General features: G+C 38.4%; 1 protein-coding gene across 4 annotated transcripts in view; it reads right to left on the bottom strand.

The window, feature by feature from the left end:
• The window catches only part of CEP83 (centrosomal protein 83), a 144,306-nt gene that overhangs the window by 82,615 nt on the left and 40,787 nt on the right, over positions 1 to 20,904 (bottom strand). For 3 of the 4 annotated variants that reach the window (XM_044941820.2, XM_006064485.4, XM_044941821.2), the window contains 2 exons: positions 3,732 to 4,005; positions 3,172 to 3,322 (listed from right to left, as the gene is read on the bottom strand). In XM_044941820.2, coding sequence (XP_044797755.2) covers positions 3,172 to 3,322; positions 3,732 to 3,904 — 324 coding nt within the window. In that variant the 5' untranslated portion in view covers positions 3,905 to 4,005. The remainder of the gene's footprint in view (positions 1 to 3,171; positions 3,323 to 3,731; positions 4,006 to 20,904) is intronic. The other variant, XM_044941819.2, reaches the window with a different exon arrangement.

Raw genomic sequence — 20,904 nt, 5'->3', positions numbered from 1 at the left:
TGTTGAAGATTTGTTTTTATAGATTTAATGTAGGTAATGAAACATAGATGGTTATATGATGAAGCATTCTTTTAGGTTTGTTTTGAGACAAGTAGTAGCAGTAATTCCATTAAAAATCTAACACAGCATAATTTCCTCCTAATTTGGCATCAGTTTAACCCTCTAATTCTGTCTTTGGTGTATGTTGGCTTTGAGAAAGAGGGAGAAGGAAGGAAGATAGTTGTTTGTTTTTTTTTAATGTGTCTGCTTGTTAATAAGTTGCTTATGAAGTAGTCTTTAACCACAGTTAGAGACCTCACAAGACCGATTTCAGTGTTGTTTTTTCCTTTGTGGAGACCTATTTTTCCATCAGTATCATTTTCCTGCCATCTTTAGTTCAGTTCCTCAGTTCTGTCCAACTCTTTGTGACCCCATGGACTGCAGCATGCCAAACCTCCTGTCCTACACCAACTCCCAGAGCTTACTCAAATTCATGTCCATCAAGTCGGTGATTGCATCCAACCATCTCATCCTCTGTCATCCCCTTCTCCTGCACTCAATCCTTCCCAGCATCAGGGTCTTTTCCAGTGAGTCAGTTCTTTGCACCAGGGGGCCAAAGTATTGGAGTTTCAGCTTCAGCATCAGTCCATCCAATGAACACCCAGGACTGATCTCCTTTAGGATGGACTGGTTGGATCTTCTTGCAGTCCAAGGGACTCTCAAGAGTCTTCCCCAACACCACAATTCAAAAGCATCAATTCTTCGGTGCTCAGCTTTCTTTATGGTTCAACTCTCACATCCATACATGACTACTGGAAAAACCATAGCCTTGACTAGACGGACCTTTGTTGACAAAGTAATGTCTCTGCTATTTAATTTGCTGTCTATGTTACTCATAACTTTTCTTCCAAGGAGCAAGCGTCTTTCAATTTCATGGCTGCAATCACCATCTGCAGTGATTTTGGAGCCCAAAATAATGTCTGCCACTGTTTCTCCATCTATTTTCCATGAAGTGACAGGACTGGATGCCATGATCTTTGTTTTCTGAATGTAGAGCTTTAAGCCAACTTTTTCACTCTCCTCTTTCACTTTCATCAAGAGGCTCTTTAGTTCCTCTTCACTTTCTGCCATAAGGGTGGTGTCATCTGCGTATCTGAGGTTATTGAGATTTTACCCAGCAATCCTGATTCCAGCTTGTGCTTCATCCAGCCTAGTGTTTCTCATGATGTACTCTGCATAGAAGTTAAATAAGCAGGGTGACAATACACAGCCTTGAGGTACACCTTTTCCTATTTGGAACCAGTCTGTTGTTCCATGTCCAGTTCTAACTGTTGCTTCCTGACCTGTATACAGATTTCACAAGAGGCAGGTCAGGAGGTCTGGTATTCCCATCTCTTGAAGAATTTTCCACAGTTTATTGTGATCCACACAGTCAAAGGCTTTGGCATAGCCAATAAAGTAGAAATAGATGTTTTTCTGGAATTCTCTTGCTTTTTCTATGATCCAGCGGATGTTGGCAATTTGATCTATGGTTCCTCTGCCTTTTCTACATCCAGCTTGAACATCAGGAAGTTCACGGTTCACGTATTGCTGAAGCCTGGCTTGGAAAATTTTGAGCATTACTTTGCTAGCGCATGAGACTTCTCTCACTGCTGTGTTTTCCAAATCTGCTGACACATTGAGTGCAGCACTTTCACAGCATCATCTTTTAGGATTTGAAACAGCTCAACTGGAATTCCATCACCGCCACTAGCTTTGTTCATAGTGATGCTTCCTAAGGCCCACTTGACTTCACTTTCCAGAATGTCTGGCTCTAGGTCAGTGATCACACTATCGTGATTATCTGGGTCATGAAGATCTTTTTTGTACAGTTCTTCTGTGTATTCTTGCCACCTCTTCTTAGTATCTTCTGCTTCTGTTAGGTCCATACCATTTCTGTCCTTTATTGAGCCCATCTTTGCATGAAATGTTCCCTTGGGATCTCTAATTTTCTTGAAGAGATCTCTAGTCTTTCCCATTCTATTGTTTTCCTCTATTTCTTTGCACTGATCACTGAGGAAGGCTTTCTTATCTCTCCATGCTATTCTTTGGAACTCTGCATTCAAATGAGTATATCTTTCCTTTTCTCCTTTGCTTTACAGTTGCTGTACAATGTCACAAACTTCTGTCCATAGTTCTTCAGGCACTCTATCAGATCTAACCCCTTGAATCTGCGTGTTACTTCCATTTGCATAATCCTAAGGGATCTGATTTAGGTCATACCTGAATAGTCTAATGGTTTTCCCTACTTTCTTCAATTTAAGTCTGAATTTGGCAATAAGGAGTTCATGATCTGAGCCACAGTCAGCTTCCGGTCTTGTTTTTGCTAACTGTATAGAACTTCTCCATCTTTGGCTACAAAGAATATAATCAATCTGATTTCAGTATTGACCATTTGGTGATGTCCATGTGTAGAGTTGTCTCTTGTGTTATTGGAAGAAGGTGTTTGCTATGACCAGTGCATTCTCTTGGCAAAGCTCTTGTTAGCCTTTGCCCTGCTTCATTCTGTACTCCAAGGCCAAACTTACCTGTTACTCCAGGTATCTCTTGACTTCCTACTTTTGCATTCCTGTCCCCTAAGATGGAATGGACATCTTTTCTTGTCTAAGTAACAAGCATGAGATAAGCAGAAATAAACAGCTAGTGCTACTGAGCGATTACAGTAAGATAACGCAACTAATACCTACTAATTTAAAATCTGACAGGTAGCTTTGCTCTACTTTTTGAGCAAATAGAAAATGAATAGTGTAAAAAAACGTCAAAAGAAACTGTAGTTAGTACTTTAGTATCAACTATCTGTTACTTGAGCAACTCCACAGAAATTCAGAAAATCTTCATTTTTAAAGTATGTTTAATTGTGAATTTTTATCAATTCAGACTGGCCTTTCCTCCAATTATTCTGAAGAGTAAGATATTATTCAAATCAGAACAGAAAATATAATTAAAATTTACATAAAATAAAAGTTGTGTGGCTGAATTCTACAGAGTAGCTAACATTCTAAAGTATATGAAAGAACATTAAATTATACCACTGGAGATACAACAAAATACTCATTATGGATATAGAGAAAACTTACCAAATTTACCAGAATTACATATGTATCTCCATTAAACATCTGACTAATTCATACTAATTTGAATATATTTTCTTACCTGCAGCTTCATCTCTTCTAAGTCTTTAGTTTTCTCTACTAATTCTCCTCGTACCTCTTCAAGCAGCAGCTGAAACTTTTCCTGGTGACTTTGCTTTTCATTTAAAATGCGCTTGAGTTCATTTTGTGACTTTATGTACTCATCTTGCAACCTAATTTTTAGAAAAAGAAGAATTTAAGTGTATCCATTGCTTTTTAATTGTATTACCTTAAAGTCAACCAACACTATGGAACAAGATCAACATCATATATTCTATTTAAACTTCCAAATATCATTGCTTTACCAAGTGTCACTTAGCTATTAACACTGTAATTTCTGAATACAACTTTACTTTGAAGGAAAAAAAATTTAGCCACTGAGATACATACATTTTATATCCCACTTTCAAAATAAGACTTTAATAAATTTACAATCCACTTGATTTAAAGAACATTTACTGTATTCAGTTTTAAATGTATATTGTACATTATAACAAAATTACACTGTATGTTCCAGAGCAAATATTCAGACAAAATAAGAATTTTTAATCAAGCCTCTCACCTCCAAATTTAAATAATTACCTTGTGTGTTCAGCTTTCAGAGTCTGATAATTAGTTTTATGATGTTCACATCGTAATCGTTCATCAATTAACATTTTTTGGAGCTCAGATTGAGAATGTCTCAGTTCACTGTCTCCACCAGGAGGAAAAATGGTGGGAAAAGCGTCCATATTGGTAACTGAGTGGACAACCATGTAAAAATAAGTTCTGGCTTTCTTAATGTCTTAGTTTTCTTTCCAAGAGTATTTTCCACTTTCTTCTTGCTAAGACGGAATCTCAGGAGGTCAAATTATACCTGTAGAGAGACATACACTTAATGATCAGTGAACTTCTTCAGTGTTTTATATTTTGCATCATGAGAAATGCTGGACTGGAAGAAACACAAGCTGGAATCAAGATTGCCGGGAGAAATATCAATAACCTCAGATATGCAGATGACACCACCCTTATGGCAGAAAGTGAAGAGGAACTCAAAAGCCTCTTGATGAAAGTGAAAGTGGAGAGTGAAAAAGTTGGCTTAAAGCTCAACATTCAGAAAACGAAGATCATGGCATCTGGTCCCATCACTTCATGGGAAATAGATGGGGAAACAGTGTCAGACTTTATTTTTCTGGGCTCCAAAATCACTACAGATGGTGACTGCAGCCATGAAATTAAAAGACGCTTACTCCTTGGAAGGAAAGTTATGTCCAACCTAGATAGCATATTCAAAAGCACAGACATTACTTTGCCAACAAAGGTCCGTCTAGTCAAGGCTATGGTTTTTCCTGTGGTCATGTATGGATGTGAGAGTTGGACTGTGAAGAAGGCTGAGCGCCGAAGAATTGATGCTTTTGAAGTGTGGTGTTGGAGAAGACTCTTGAGAGTCCCTTGGACTGCAAGGAGATCCAACCAGTCCATTCTGAAGGAGATCAGGCCTGGGATTTCTTTGGAAGGAATGATGCTAAAGCTGAAACTCCAGTACTTTGGCCACCTCATGCGAAGAGTTGACTCATTGGAAAAGACTCTGATGCTGGGAGGGATTGGGGGCAGGAGGAGAAGGGGACGACAGAAGATGAGATGGCTGGATGGCATCACTGACTCGATGGACGTGAGTCTCAGTGAACTCCAGGATTTGGTTATGGACAGGGAGGCCTGGCGTGCTGCGATTCATGGGGTCGCAAAGAGTCGGACACGACTGAGTGACTGATCTGATTCTCCTTATCATTTCTATAACAAAATTCAATTTTCAGATTTTCAATTGTTCATAAAACAAAATTCAAAAATAAAGTTGAATCATACCTTAAATTTTCTTTACTTCCATGCAGTTTCTGTGACCATCAAGGTCACATCTTCAAGTAGTAACCTAACTAGAAGTATTGATTCTTCCACTGTAAGAAGTCCTAGATTCACATATCACCAACATTTTCTAAAGCTACTGAGGTAAATTTCAAGGGTGAATTCTGGTACAAAATCCATACTCTGAAACCAGGGGAAAAGCCATTTGGATCTTGGTAAGTGACTAGTGAGAGTCACAGTGTTCACAAAGATGAGCTTCAACATGTAATTATGTCTGTGATTTTGTTACAAAGGGTGTTTTACTTGACACAAGGTGACCACTCGGGCAGCAGATTCAGAGGAGCAATCAGTTAACACAAAATATTGATCATCTATGTATTATGCACTGTGCTAAGGACAGGAAACTCAATCACCAATTCAGGATTATGAAAGTAACTGAATGTGTGCTTTATCTAGAAGTAAAAAACTGACAACAGTGTTCTTACTGTAAATAAAAACAAAAATTTTAATCAAAATAATTCTGCTACTTTTAACTTCATTTATCTTTCTCAAGACTACTATATATATTTTTTTCCTATCTCCCTTAGTCATGGTGATTATGAATTACCTTTCCTTACTACAAGAGACAATCTTTAGCCTACACAAACCAACCATTCAATTACTGAGTCTTGCTTGAAATACATAATTTCTGATAAATTAATGTGATGTCTACATATTACATAAGAAGACTTTTAAACTAAAAAGGAGGTCGCTTTGGTTTCCTGCTTTGTCCATGCAGAATCTGCCTGCAACGTAGAAGACAAGTTCAATCCCTGGGGTTGGGAAGATACCCTGGAGAAGGAAATGGCAACCCATTCCAGTATTCTTGTGGGAAATCCCGTGAACAGAGGAATCTGGCAGGCTATAGTTCACAGGGTCACAAAAAAGTCAGACATGACTTAGCAATAAAACAACAACAAAAGTCTTTCAAGGACGCTTTACTTCTTCTTCTTAGGTTTAATGTGCATGAGGATTCAACCTTTGAAAATGCAGAGTTAACTGTTTGTAGCAGCTACCTCAATATTAACCTATACGAGTATATATTTTACATTTGCCATGGAATTTATAAAGTAGATCATAAAACTGGCATGTAATTTTGATTCTGCTCTTTGATCCAAATTAATTTTTAAGAGACAGAAGCATACAATAAATGTATCTCATATTTTCTATTAATATCACCAAAACGCATTATAAGGCTTTAATTTTAATTAGCCAAAAGCTTAAACTATATTAGAAAAATCAAAAGCTACCCTTTAGTCCTACTATTAGTGAAAGAAAGATTTCCAAACTGAGTTGGTTTTTTTTGTTTTTTTTTGTTTTGGTATTCCAGTTAACTTGACAGTAAGGTAAATACTCTCACTGACCCCGTACCCAAAAATTAGAGTTAAGTCCTCACAGAAATAAAACCTTGCCCTTGGCAACTGAAATATTCACTAGAAGTACTCACTTTCTAGGAATTAACTAATTTTAGAAAATCCCATTCTCATTCACCACCACATTACCTCATCTCCAATTCTAGCTTCTATGCAAACATATGTATAATTGCCCTCTTATATTTTCCCAAACCAGGAGGATTTCTCTGCTCCAAGATGATGTTTGCAAATTCATTACCTTTTTATATGTTTAAACTTTAGTGACTAATAAAGCTAGAATATACCAACACACATTACCAGTAAGTACCACACTGAAACACATGATATACTTTCCCCTCGTACACTAAGGGGCTATACCAGGTGGCTCAGTGGTAAAGAATTTGCCTGCAACACAGGAGAAATTTCCGGGCAACACAGGAGAAATGGGTTCGATCCCTGGGTCAGGAAGATCCTCTGAAGAAGGAAATGACAACTCACTTTAGTATTCTTGTTTGGATGCTCCCATGGACAGAGGAGCCTGGCCTGCTGCAGTCCATGGGGTCACAAAGAGTCAGACACAACTGAGCAACTAAGCACACACGCATGCAACACAAAAAAGTCACGTTGCTGATTTCCACGTGTGGACATATGTTCACATGTGTGTGCATGCACACACGCACGAATCTATACTAAGCTCTCTGGAAAGCTGTTATTTTTGTTCAGTGGCTAAGTTGTGTCTGACTCTTTGCGACCCCATGGATCGCAGCACATCAGGCTAACCTGTCCTTCACTGTCTCCTGGAGTTTGCTCAGATTCGTGTCCACTGAGTCAGTGATGCTATCTAACCATCTCATCTTCTTCCACCCTCTTCTTCTTTTATTTCAATCTTTCCCAGCATCAGGATCTTTTCCAATGAGTTGGCTCTCTGCATCAGGTGCCCAATCTTATGAAAATAGCTGGATGAGTACCTAAATGTAATTACTACATAAGAATTTTCTCTGTGACATTGTTTTTAATTAAAAAAAATGAAAAAATCAGAAATAAGCTAAACTTCCATAAATAAAGGAAGGTATATCTACCCTATCATTACAAAAGATAAGTTAGATTTGTCTCCACAGTATGGTGAAGAGTATGAATGACAGGTATACACACATGTTTGCATACATATAAAGAGTCAAATAGTGGTACAGCAAGCTGAGAATAGTGGTAATTTCTGGGGAAATAATAACTGCAAGACTCTCTGACAGGAAAACTTCTACTTTCAGTTTTATTGTTAAATTTTATTTTTAAAAATTACAAAATTTTTTTTCAGGTAATGAACAATTCTACCATTATATTCAAATTACCTTAAACTAAATTCAACTACTTTGCTTTCACTCTACCTTCAACATCCTTACTTTCCAGCTTTTGGTACTGATACCAGTATTATGCTACATTCATCCAAACTTACAACCCCAAAGTCTTCTCTGCTTTCTTACTCAATTTCCCATGCATAGAGAACAAATACTGTCTTTAAAATGCACTCCATTCTCTCCATTGCTTCTTGACTACAAAAAGGCAGACTTGTATCACCTTATAACTAGACTACTAGAGCTTTTTATTGTCCCTGTTTCCAATATTTTCTCTCTAGTCTACCCACTAAAGCACTGCCAGATTAGCAGTCAGAAAATTTTATATCATTTCTCAGTTCAGTTGTTCAGTCGTTCAGTCGTGTCCGACTCTGAGACCCCATGAATCACAGCACACCAGGCCTCCCTGTCCAACACCAACTCCCAGAGTTCACTTAGACTCATGTCCATCGAGTCAGTGATGCCATCCAGCCATCTCATCCTCTGTCGTCCCCTTCTCCTCCTGCCCCCAATCCCTCCCAGCATCAGAGTCTTTTCCAATGAGTCAACTCTTCGCATGAGGTGGCCAAAGTACTAGAATTTCAGCTTCAGCATCATTCCTTCCAAAGAAATCCCAGGGCCGATCTCCTTCAGAATGGACTGGTTGGATCTCCTTGTAGTCCAAGGGACTCTCAAGAGTCTTCTCCAACACCACAGTTCAAAAGCATCAATTCTTCGGCACTCAACTTTCTTCACAGTCCAACTCGCACATCCATACATGACCACTGGAAAAACCATGGCCTTGACTAGACAGACCTTTCTCACTCTCACTCAAAAGCCCCTTTATATGAAACAAAATCAAAACACTCCGCTCTTTCAAAGCCTGGCACAATCAGCCTCAGTCTACCTTGTGCAATCTCATTTCCTACCGTCTGCCAAGAATATCCTACTCCAGCTAGTCCCTGAATAAACATGCACATAACACCTTTGTTCACAGTTTTTGTCTTACTTTGTGACTCTACACTAATGGAAATAGACTCTAGTGAAGTCAAGTGGGCCTTAGAAAGCATCACTATGAACAAAGCTAGTGGAGGTGATGGAATTCCAGTGAGCTATTCCAAGTCCTGAAAGATGATGCTGTGAAAGTGCTGCACTCAATATGCCAGCAAATTTGGAAAACTCAGCAGTGGCCACAGGACTGGAAAAGGTCAGTTTGCATTCCAATCCCAAAGAAAGGCAATGCCAAAGAATGCTCAAACTACCGCACAACTGCACTCATCTCACACGCTAGTAAAGTAATGCTCAAAATTCTCCAAGCCAGGCTTCAGCAATACGTGAACCGTGAACTTCCTGATGTTCAAGCTGGTTTTCGAAAAGGCAGAGGAACCAGAGATCAAATTGCCAATATCCGCTGGATCATGGAAAAACCAAGAGGGTTCCAGAAAAATATCTATTTCTGCTTTATTGACTATGCCAAAGCCTTTGACTGTGTGGATCACAATAAACTGTGGAAAATTCTGAAAGAGATGAGAATACCAGACTACCTGATCTGCCTCTTGAAAAATTTGTATGCAGGTCAGGAAGCAACAGTTAGAACTGGACATGGAACAACAGACTGGTTCCAAATAGGAAAAGGAGTATGTCAAGGCTGTATATTGTCACCCTGCTTATTTAACTTACATGCAGAGTACACCATGAGAAACGCTGGACTGGAAGAAGCACAAGCTGGAATCAACATTGCCGGGAGAAATATCAATAACCTCAGATATGCAGATGACACCACCCTTATGGCAAAAAGTGAAGAGGAACTCAAAAGCCTCTTGATGAAAGTGAAAGTGGAGAGTGAAAAAGTTGGCTTAAAGCTCAACATTCAGAAAACGAAGATCATGGCATCTGGTCCCATCACTTCATGGGAAATAGATGGGGAAACAGTGGAAACAGTATCAGACTTTATTTTTCTGGGCTCCCAAATCACTGCAGATGGTGACTGCAGCCATGAAATTAAAAGACGCTTACTCCTTGGAAGGAAAGTTATGACCAACCTAGATAGCATATTCAAAAGCACAGACATTACTTTGCCAACAAAGGTCTGTCTAGTCAAGGCTATGGTTTTTCCTGTGGTCATGTATGGATGTGAGAGCTGGACTGTGAAGAAAGCTGAGTGCCGAAGAATCGATGCTTTTGAACTGTGGTGTTGGAGAAGACTCTTGAGAGTCCCTTGGACTGCAAGGAGATCCAACCAGTCCATTCTGAAGGAGATCGGTCCTGGGATTTCTTTGGAAGGAATGATGCTAAAGCTGAAACTCCAGTACTTTGGCCACCTCATGAGAAGAGTTGACTCATTGGAAAAGACTCTGATGCTGGGAGGGATTGGGGGCAGGAGGAGAAGGAGACGACAGAAGATGAGATGGCTGGATGGCATCACTGACTCGATGGACGTGAGTTTGAGTGAACTCTGGGAGTTGGTGATGGACAGGGAGGCCTGGCGTGCTGCGATTCATGGGGTCGCAAAGAGTCGGACACAACTGAGCAACTGATCTGATCTGATCTGATCTGATGGATAATAATCACTAATCACTGTTCTCTATTTCTGTGATAATTGGATATACAGAGGCTTAAAAAGAGTAGTTACATATTGGAAAGGAATCCTCGACTCAAAGTTATGAGCTCCTGGGTTTCATTTGCTAATAGCCTTTTCCAGAATTTTCTCCTCTAGGAGTATTTCAGAATTACAGAAAACTATCTGCCAGTTGTTGTGTATCTAACCAAGGGCAGAATGAATTTTATCTCTGCTTTCAAGTACTCTGCACATATAACATATCCAGTTCTCCAGTTCAAAAGTAATCAACTTATCAATAATAATCTTGGAAACTATGGTATGGCAGCCCTCCAAACAGATATCTAGTGTCATAGACAGAAAGGCCTCAAAAAACAATTCTTTCTCTGACCTTCAAATGTGGTTCCATCATTCTACATTCAAGGGTACAAAGAAAAAACTCTATTTTTTTTTTTTTTTTTTTTTTTACTAATTATATAAGGAGCTAAAAAAAGAAAACCCTAACTCAGTTACTATATAATCTATCTCTTATAACAAAAAATCCGAAGATAGTTTTCTATTTCCAGTAATAGAGGATTAAGTAATTTGGATCAAGCCTTCTGCTAAGAAAAAGAAAAGTTGTATACACATTTAAAAAAAAATCGGCTTGAAGATACTGAAAAAAAAGAGAATATTTACTGAGATGGAAACAGAGGAAGATACAGATGCAGAAAGATGAGACTGGCACTTGAGATCACCTTTCCCCTAGAGGCATTTGCATTCCAGAGAGGTACCTTGGAGACTGAAGGTGCTGGGACAGTCTTTAAATTCAAAGAAAAGACACCTATTAGATCAGCAAGGAGTAGAGAACCCTTCGTAAACACCCTTCATTTTGGATAGAGACTTTAAAGGCTTTCTCTTAGGAATAAGGGCAATTTAGAAGGCAGATATTAGACTAGACTCCAAATTGCTCTAAAAAATAAATACATGACACATCCACACATAAAAGGCCATAGGAAAATAAGGTAACAGGAATTAAAGCCAGAGACAAAAACAGACAATAGGCAAATACATGAGTTCTCACTATTAAAAAGCCATCAGAAAACAGTTCTAAAAGAAAATTTTACATTATTATTGTGTACAAGGCAATAAAAAATAAGGTTAATAAACCTGGGAGAGGATTATTAATAGAAACCATAAAAATAAACTAACAAATTCTAAAGCTGAAAAATATGATAACCAAAATGAAGAGCTCCACTGATTGGGTAAAACAGTTGAGACATAGTTTGGAAGGAATTAGAAGATGGGTTAAGACAATATATTCAAGGGAATTTGCCTAGTGGTCCAGTGGTTAAGACTGTGCTCCTAATACAGAAGGCCCAGGTTTGATTCCTGGTCAAGAGACTAGATTTTACAGGCCTCAACTAAGAGTTTATATGCCACAACTAAGACCTGGCCCAGCCAAATACAGTTTTTTAAAAAAGAATATATTCAAGATAAAGTAGAAAGAGAAACAAAGATGGAAAAAACAGAAAGAAGAAAAGAAATTCAGAAATTAAAGTTAAAATGTCACTCTAATAGACATAAAATTAGAGTCCCAGAAAGAGGAGAGAGAAAAGAGCAGAAACAATACCTCAGGGGGAAAAAAGAAAAGTTGACAACATCCCCAAACTGATGAAAGGTTATCAACTCTCAGATTCAAAAAAGTCCTATAACTCCCAAGCACATAACTAAGAAGAAATCTACACCTACACATTAAGACAGCTAAAAAAAAAAACAAAAATAAACGGAAAATCTTAGCAGAAAAAGACAAAATAACTTCAAACAGAGCAACAAAATGACAGAACTGACTTCAACAGTGATGGTAAGAACACAACGTACAACTACAACACTGAAAGGAAACAACTGCCAAACTAACATTCCATTAATACAGCAACACTACAACTGTGAAGAGTGATGGTAAAATGAAGACATTTTCAGAGACACAGAACAATTTATCCCTAAAGATGTACACTAAAAAACACCAAGAGAGTTTTCACACACAAGGAAAATTCTTAGATATGAACTTGACAATGCAGAAAGAAAGGAAGACAGATGAAAACTATAAATATGTGCATAATTCTAACTGAATATTAATTGCATAAAATAATACCTTACATATTTTAACATATAAAACATGATACAACACGGAATATAAGTCAATAAAGGTAGAATAACAAGTATAATAGAGCCCTTGGACTGTATGGAAGAGGGTAAATGTATCAATATATTCTGTAAGTCAAGGATGCATATTGTAAAGGAAATGGATTGGCAAACTACAGTCCATGGGCTAAAGTTGGTCAGTAGCCTTTGTTGTGTATGGCCTAAGTTAAAAAGGCTTTCTTCTTTTTTAAGAGTTAAAAAAAAAAAAAAATGAAAATAGCTGTAAAAAACCCTCAACAAAATACTAGTAAATCAAATCAAACAATATATGAAAAGAACTATACACCATGACCAAACAGGATTTATTCCAGTCATGCAAGGCTGGTTCAATATTAAAAAAAAAAATTACTATAATTCATTACACCAACAGACTAAAAGCAGAAAAATCACACGATCATAGCAATATACACAAAAAAAATTTGACAAAGTCCAACATCTACTCATGATAAAAACTCTCAGCAAATCAGGTATAAGTGATACTTCCTCAATTTGATAAAGAACATCTACAAAAAATCTACAGCTAACAGCATACCTAATGGTGGGGGATGGGGGAGGGGGTGGGCAGGGAATAGAAGCTTTCCCAGTAAAATCAAGAACAAGCAAGGCTGTTCCCTCTTACCACTCCTTTTCCAAACTGTACTGGATGGAAGCCTAAGCTAGTGCAATAAGAAAAGGAAATAACAGGCATAAAGAAAGAAGAGGAAGAAATAAAACAATCTTTGTTTGCAGAGGACATGATCATCTATGAAGGAGATTCAAAAGAATCGAACAATTTCAAAACTAACAAGAAACTACAGCCAAAATACAGAAGGTTAATATACAAAAATCAATCACTTTCTTACATCAGCAATAAACAGAAACTGAAACCTAAAACAATACCTTTACATTAACACCCACCCCAAAATGAAATAGGTATAAAATTAACTAAATATGTATAATATTTATATGAGGGGAAATTTCTTAGTGGTCCAATGGCTAAGACTCCACGTTCCCAATGCAGGAGGCCTGCCTTCAATTCCTGGTCAAGGAACCAAACCCACATGTCCCTATTAAAATATCCCACATGCCGCAATTAAAGACCTTGCATGCTCCAAGGAAGATCAAAGATCCCGAGTCCTGCAAGTAAGAACCAGCACAGCCTAGTGAATTAACTTTTAAAAAGCATGGTTTCAGACAAAGATTTATATGAGGAAAATTACAAATGTTTGATGAAAGAAGTCAAAGAATTAGATCAATAATAAAATATTTTATGTTCATGGATTGGAAGACTAAATATGGCCAAGATGTCAGTTCTTCCCAATTTGACTGCCATATTCAATACAATCTCAACAAGTTATTAGGCAGGTATCAACAAAGTGATTCTAAAACTTATATGAAGAAGCAAAAGATCCAGAACAGTCAACACAAAATTAAAGAACAAAGCTGGAGAGCTGACACTACGCAACTTCAAGTCTTATTATGTAAGCAACAGTAATCAAGACAATATTATATTGGCCAAAGAATAGGCAAATGGATCAATGAAACAGAACAGAGGGTCCAGAAATAGACTAAATTATAGTCAACTGAAAGAAAATTATAGTCAGCCTTGGAAGAAAAGCTATGACAAACCTAGACAGCATATTAAAAAGGACAGACATTACTTTACCGACAAAGGTCTGTCTAGTCAAAGCTATGGTTTTTCCAGTAGTCATATATGGATGTGCGAGTTGGACCATAAAGAAATCTGAGCACCAAAGAACTGATGCTTTTGAACTGTGGTGTTGGAGAAGACTCTTTAGAGTCCCTTGGACTGCAAGGAGATCCAACCAGTCTATCCTAAAGGAAATCAGTCCTGAATATTCACTGGAAGGACTGATGCTAAAAGCTGAAACGCCAATACTTTGGCCACCTGATGTGAAGAACTGAGGAGAAGGGGACAACAGAGGATGAGATGGTTGGATGGCATCACTGACTGGATGGACATGAGTTTGAGCAACTTCTGGGAGTTGGTGATGGACAGGGAAACCTGGTGTGCTGCAATTCATGGGGTCGCAGAGTCAGACCTGACTGAGCAACTGAACTGACTGATAGTCAACCGACCTTTGACAAAAGAGCCCATGCAAAAACATTAGAAACATGAAAAAATGTGGATCTAGCTATAGACCTTAATTAAACCTTTCAATAATTAGCTCAAATGAACTATACACCTAAATGTAAAATGTAAAATTATCAATTGGGCTCCCCAGATAGCTCACTGGTAAATCCTCCTGCCAAGCAGGAGACACAGGTTTGTTCCCTGGATCAGGAAGATCCCCTGGGGAAGGAAATAACAACCCACTCCAATACTCTTGCCTGAGAAATTCCATGGACAGAGGATCTTGGCAGGCTACAATCCATGGTTTCTCAAAGAGTCAGACATGACTGAGCAACTAAACAACAACAACAACAACAGTCACACACACAAATTCCTAGAACACAGCCTAGGAGAAAAATCTATTTAATAATGAGTTTCTAGATACAACACCGTAGACAAGATCCATGGAAAAAATTAGTAAGTCAGACTTCATTAAAATTAAAAACTTCTGCTCTACAAAAGGCACTGTCAAGAGAAAAGGAGGAGCCATAGGTTGGGAGAAAGTATTGAAAAATATACATCTGATAAAGGACTATTATTGAAAATATACAAACAAATCAAACTCAACAATAAGAAAACAAACCACTGGATTAAAAAATGGGCCAAAGACCTTAACAAACATCTCACCAAAGAAGATATACAAATGGCAAATAAGAATAGATGTTGGCCCTATGTCATTAGGGAATTGCAAACTAAAGCAACAATGAGATACCACCACACATTTATTAGAATGACCTAAATCCACAGACAACAACATATGCTAGTGAAGATGTGGAGAAACAGGAACTCTGTCATTACTCAAACCATACCATCCAGCAACTGCAATCATTGTTATTTGCCCAAATGAGCTGAAAACTTACATCCAACAAAAACTGGTACACAGATGTTTATAGTGGCTTAATTCATAAATACCAAACCCTGAATGCAACCAAGATCTCCCTCAATAAGTGAGTGGATAAACTGTAGAACATCCAAACATCCGGATAATGCAGTATTATCCAGCCTCAAAAAGAAGCTACAACATCACTCATTATCACAGAAATGCAATGAGGTACCATGTCACATCGGTCAGAATGGTTGCCATCAAAAAGTCTACAAACTACAAATGCTGGAGAGGGTGTGGAGAAAAGGGGAACCCTCTTACACTGTTGGTGGGAATGCAAACATATTCACCACTATGGAGAACAGTGTGGAGATTCCTTAAAAAACTGGAAAAAGAACTGCCATATGACCCAGTAACTCCACTGCTGGGCATACACACAGAGGGAACCAGAATTGAAAGAGACATGGGTACCCCAATGCTCATTGCAGCACTATTTACAATAGCTAGGACATGGAAAAAACCTAGATGTCCCTCGGCAGACAGATGGATAAGAAAGTTGTGGTACATATACACAATGGAATATTACTCAGCTATTAAAAAGAGCACATTTGAGTCAGTTCTAATGAGGTAGATGAAACTGGAGCCTATTATACAGAGTGAAGTAAGTCAGAAAAACACCAGTACAGTATAATAACATATATATATATGGAATTTAGAAAAATGGTGACAACGACCCTATATGCAAGACAGAAAAAAAGAGACACAGATATAAAAAACAGACTTTTGGACTCTGAGAGAAGGCAAAGGTGGGATGATTTGAGAGAATAGCACTGAAACATGTATATTACCACATGTGAAATAGATGACCAGTCCAAGTTCGATGCATGAAACAGGGCGCTCAAAGCTGGTGCACTGAGACAACCCAGATGGATGGGAGGGGAAGGGTGGTGGGAGGGGGGTTCAGGATGGGGGGACACATGTACATCCATGGCTGATTGATGTCAATGTATGGCAAAAACCAACACAATATTATGAAGTAACTAGCCTCCGATTAAAATAAATTAATTTTAAAAAAAGAAAAGAAATGGGCTAACAAGACATGAAACAATATGGAGAAATATTAAATGCATGTTACTAAGTGAAAGACGTCAATCTAAAAAAATGTACATACTGTAGGATTCCAACTATATGACATTCTGGAAATGGCCACACTATGGAATCATTAAAAAGATCAGTGGTTGCAAAGGATTAGGGGAAATAAAGGGATGAACAGGTAAGCAGAAAGGATTTTTAAAGCAGAAACTATTTTGTATGATACTATAATTATATAATATATGCAAATAAACATTTGTTAAAACCCACAAATGTATAAACACCAAGAGTGAACTGTAATGTAAACTGTGGACTATGGGTAATAATGACATGTCAAGGTACCACTCTGCTATGGGATATTAACACTGTAGGAGGCTGTGCATATGGGGTCAAGTAATGGGTACATGAGAACCCTTAGTACTTTCTGCTCAATTTTAATATAAATCTAAAACAGCTCTATAAGGAATGAAGGAAGGGAGGGGTAAAAGAATACATAACAGAAACTATGCATGACCTGAAGAACATAAAGTATTTGCTATCTAACTCTTCATAATAAAATCTGATGAATCTCTCTCTAGGATAATCATTAAAGAATTCTAAAAGGGTGGACTATGCCAAAGCCTTTGACTGTGTGGATCACAATAAACTGTGGAAAATTCTGAAAGAGATGGGAATACCAGACTACCTGACCTGCCTCTTGAGAAACCTGTATGCAGGTGAGGAAGCAACAGTTAGAACTGGACATGGAACAACAGACTGGTTCCAAATAGGAAAAGGAGTACGTCAAGGCTGTATATTGTCACTTTAACTTATATGCAGAGTTTATTTAACTTATATCCAGAGTACATCATGAGAAACGCTGGACTGGAAGAAGCACAAGCTGGAATCAAGATTGCCGGGAGAAACATCAATAACCTCAGATATGCAGATGACACCACCCTTATGGCAGAAAGTGAAGAGGGACTAAAAAGTCTCTTGATGAAAGTGAAAGAGGAGAGTGAAAAAGTTGGCTTAAAGCTTAACATTCAGAAAACGAAGATCATGGCATCCAGTCCCATCACTTCATGGGAAATAGATGGGGAAACAGTGGAAACAGTGTCAGACTTTATTTTTTTGGGCTCCAAAATCACTGCAGATGGTGACTGCAGCCGTGAAATTAAAAGACGCTTACTCCTTGGAAGGAAAGTTATGTCCAACCTAGATAGCATATTCAAAAGCAGAGACATTACTTTGCCAACAAAGGTCCGTCTAGTCAAGGCTATGGTTTTTCCTCTGGTCATGTATGGATGTGAGAGTTGGACTGTGAAGAAGGCTGAGTGCTGAAGAATTGATGCTTTTGAACTGTGGTGTTGGAGAAGACTCTGGTGAGTCCCTTGGACTGCAAGGAGATCCAACCAGTCCATTCTGAAGGAGATCAGCCCTGGGATTTCTTTGGAAGGAATGATGCTAAAGCTGAAACCCTGGTACTTTGGCCACCTCATGAGAAGAGTTGACTCATTGGAAAAGACTCTGATGCTGGGAGGGATTGGGGGCAGGAGGAGAAGGGGACGACAGAGGATGAGATGGCTGGATGGCATCACTGACTCGACGGACGTGAGTCTGATGAACTCTGGGATTTGGTGATGGACAGGGAGGCCTGGCGTGCTGCGATTCATGGGGTCGCAAAGAGTCGGACACAACTGAGCGACTGAACTCAAAAGGGTGGAGAAATTAAAATTACTAAAACATTCTAAAAAAGGGTTTCTCAACATAAAAGAAAATTTAAAAGGAAAAATATAGCCATATGCCTTTTTTATAAGCCATTTTTAAAAACACAAGGGCATGGAAAGGTTGAAATTAAAATGAGAGAAAATAATACAAACACTAATCAAAAGAGATGTTAGAACTAATATTAATAGCAAATAAAGTTGATTTTCAGGCAAAAAACACTAGTAAAGATGAAAAGACACATTCATAATAAAAGGTTAAGTACACCAAAAAGATGTGACAATTTTAATTTACATACAACAAATGAGACAGTCAGAACTACAAGGAAAAACAGACAAATTCACAATCTTAGGGAGAGAATTTAACCACTATTCTTGGTAACTAATAGAACAAGCAGAAAAAAACTATCAGTAAGAATAAAAACAACTTAACATAATTAACCAACCTGACCTGACATTTATAGAAAAACTGTACCCAATAAGTATAGAACACATTCCTTATAAGCATGCATGGAACATTTATAAATGACCACATGCTGGATCATTTATAAATGACTATAAGACTATGTCAAAGCCTTTGACTGTGTCGATCACAATAAACTATGAAAAATTCTGAAAGAGAGGGGAATACCAGACCACCTGACCTGCCTCTTGAGAAATCTGTACACAGGTCAGGAAGCAACAGTTAGAACTGGACATGGAACAACAGACTGGTTCCAAGTAGGAAAAGGAGTACGTCAAGGCTGTATATTGTCACCCTGCTTATTTAACTTCTAGGCAGAGTACATCATGAAAAATGCTGGACTGGATGAAGCGCAAGCTGGAATCAAGATTGTCAGGAGAAATATCAATAACCTCAGATATGTAGATGACACCACCCTTAAGGCAGAAAGTGAAGAGGAACTAAAAAGCCTCTTGATGAAAGTGAAAGAGGAGAGTGAAAAAGTTGGCTTAAAGGTCAACATTCAGAAAATGAAGATCATGACATCTGGTCCCATCACTTCATGGCAAACAGATGGGGAAACAGTGGCAGACTTTATTTTGGGGGGCTCCAAAATCACTGCAGATGGTGACTGCAGCCATGAAATAAAAAGACACTTACTCCTTGGGAGAAAAGTTATGACCAACCTAGACAGCATATTAAAATGCAGAGACATTACTTTGCCAACAGAGGTCCATCTAGTCAAGGCTATGGTTTTTCCAGTGGTCACGTATGGATGTGAGAGTTGGACTATAAAGAAAGCTGACTGACGAAGAATCGATGCTTTTGAACTGTGGTGTTGGAGAAGACTCTGGAGAGTCCCTTGGACTGCAAGGAGATCCAACCAGTCCATCCTAAAGGAAATCGGTTCTGAATGTTCATTGGAAGGACTGATGTTGAAGCTGAAACTCCAATACTTTGGCCACCTGATGCGAAGAACTGACTCATTTGAAAAGACCCTGATGCTGGGAAAGATTGAAGGCGTGAGGAGAAGGGGACGACAGAGGATGAGATGGTTGGATGGCATCACCGACTCAATGGACATGAGTTTGAGTAAGTTCCGGGAGTTGGTGATGGACAGGGAGGCCTGGCGTGCTGCTGTCCATGGGGTCGCAAAGAATCGGACACGACTGAGCGACTGAACTGAACTGAACATACTGGATCTTAAAAATATCTCACGTTAAAAAAAATTTATACAGAATATGTTTTCTGACTATAATTAAACTAAAACTCAATACAAAAAGATAACTGGAAAAGTTACATACGCTTAGAAAGAAAACATTTCTAAATAACTTACAAACTAAAGAAAAGTCACTATAAAAGTCAGAAAATATTTAGAACCAAAGGAAAATTGATTATTAAAACTTGAGGGATAAAGATATTTGCTTCCAGGAAGATGGAGCAGATGTACACTTCCCTAAGCCCAGTAATACAACTAAAAGTCTCAAATGTTATACATATGACATATGTAACATGACTCTGAAAAATGGAGACTAGAAGGAAGATCAGCTAAGAACCCCTGGGACAAAAGAACCAATACAGTGGCAGGCTCCCTGGATTTTCTTTATTCCTCATTTATGCCCAACTTGGAGGTGAAGAAGCTGGCAATGAGTTCAGACCCCTCCCCCAATCCCATAAAATGTTTTAACCCTCTTCTTTAGCCAAACTAACAAGAAAGGGGAAGCCCAGCAAGATAAAAAAAAATTTTAAGACAGGAACAACCTACTACAAGCAAATACTATGGAAAAAGTTGTGGTTCTACCACTTCCACACAAGCAAAAGCCAAAGCCAGGCTATAATCCCAATACCCTATCAGGGATGATATACAAGCAATTAGGAAGCTGGAACTTTCATCTCTGCTGAAAAGTAGTTAAGCCTCAAGTTCCTGAATGTCAATGGAGACCACGTGGGTCACCTCAACTTTCACTCCACCAAGAGTAAGCATTAGCTCATCCCTCAATCTGCTTAACTGCTGTCAGAGAAGGCTTAGTGGAGAGTCAGGACTGGCACTACTCTCAGCAATAACAAGGCTACCCTTTCTGCTGTGTCAGTAGAGACCACATGAGAAGCCAGAACTCCTCGCCACGCAACAATAAAATGATAATCTTATACAACTCAGGTGTCAACAGAGGCTAAATGGAAAAACTGGACTTTCATCCCCAATTGGCAATAATGAGATAGCATTTCCCCTCTTTCTCCACCAGAGAGATGTCGGGAAAAGCCAGCTAAAACAGGTTTAAGTAG

Source organism: Bubalus bubalis, chromosome 4 (assembly GCF_019923935.1).
Source record: "Bubalus bubalis isolate 160015118507 breed Murrah chromosome 4, NDDB_SH_1, whole genome shotgun sequence".
In the NCBI taxonomy this organism is placed as follows: domain Eukaryota; kingdom Metazoa; phylum Chordata; class Mammalia; order Artiodactyla; family Bovidae; genus Bubalus; species Bubalus bubalis.
This window is presented reverse-complemented; position numbering and strand designations above follow the sequence as displayed.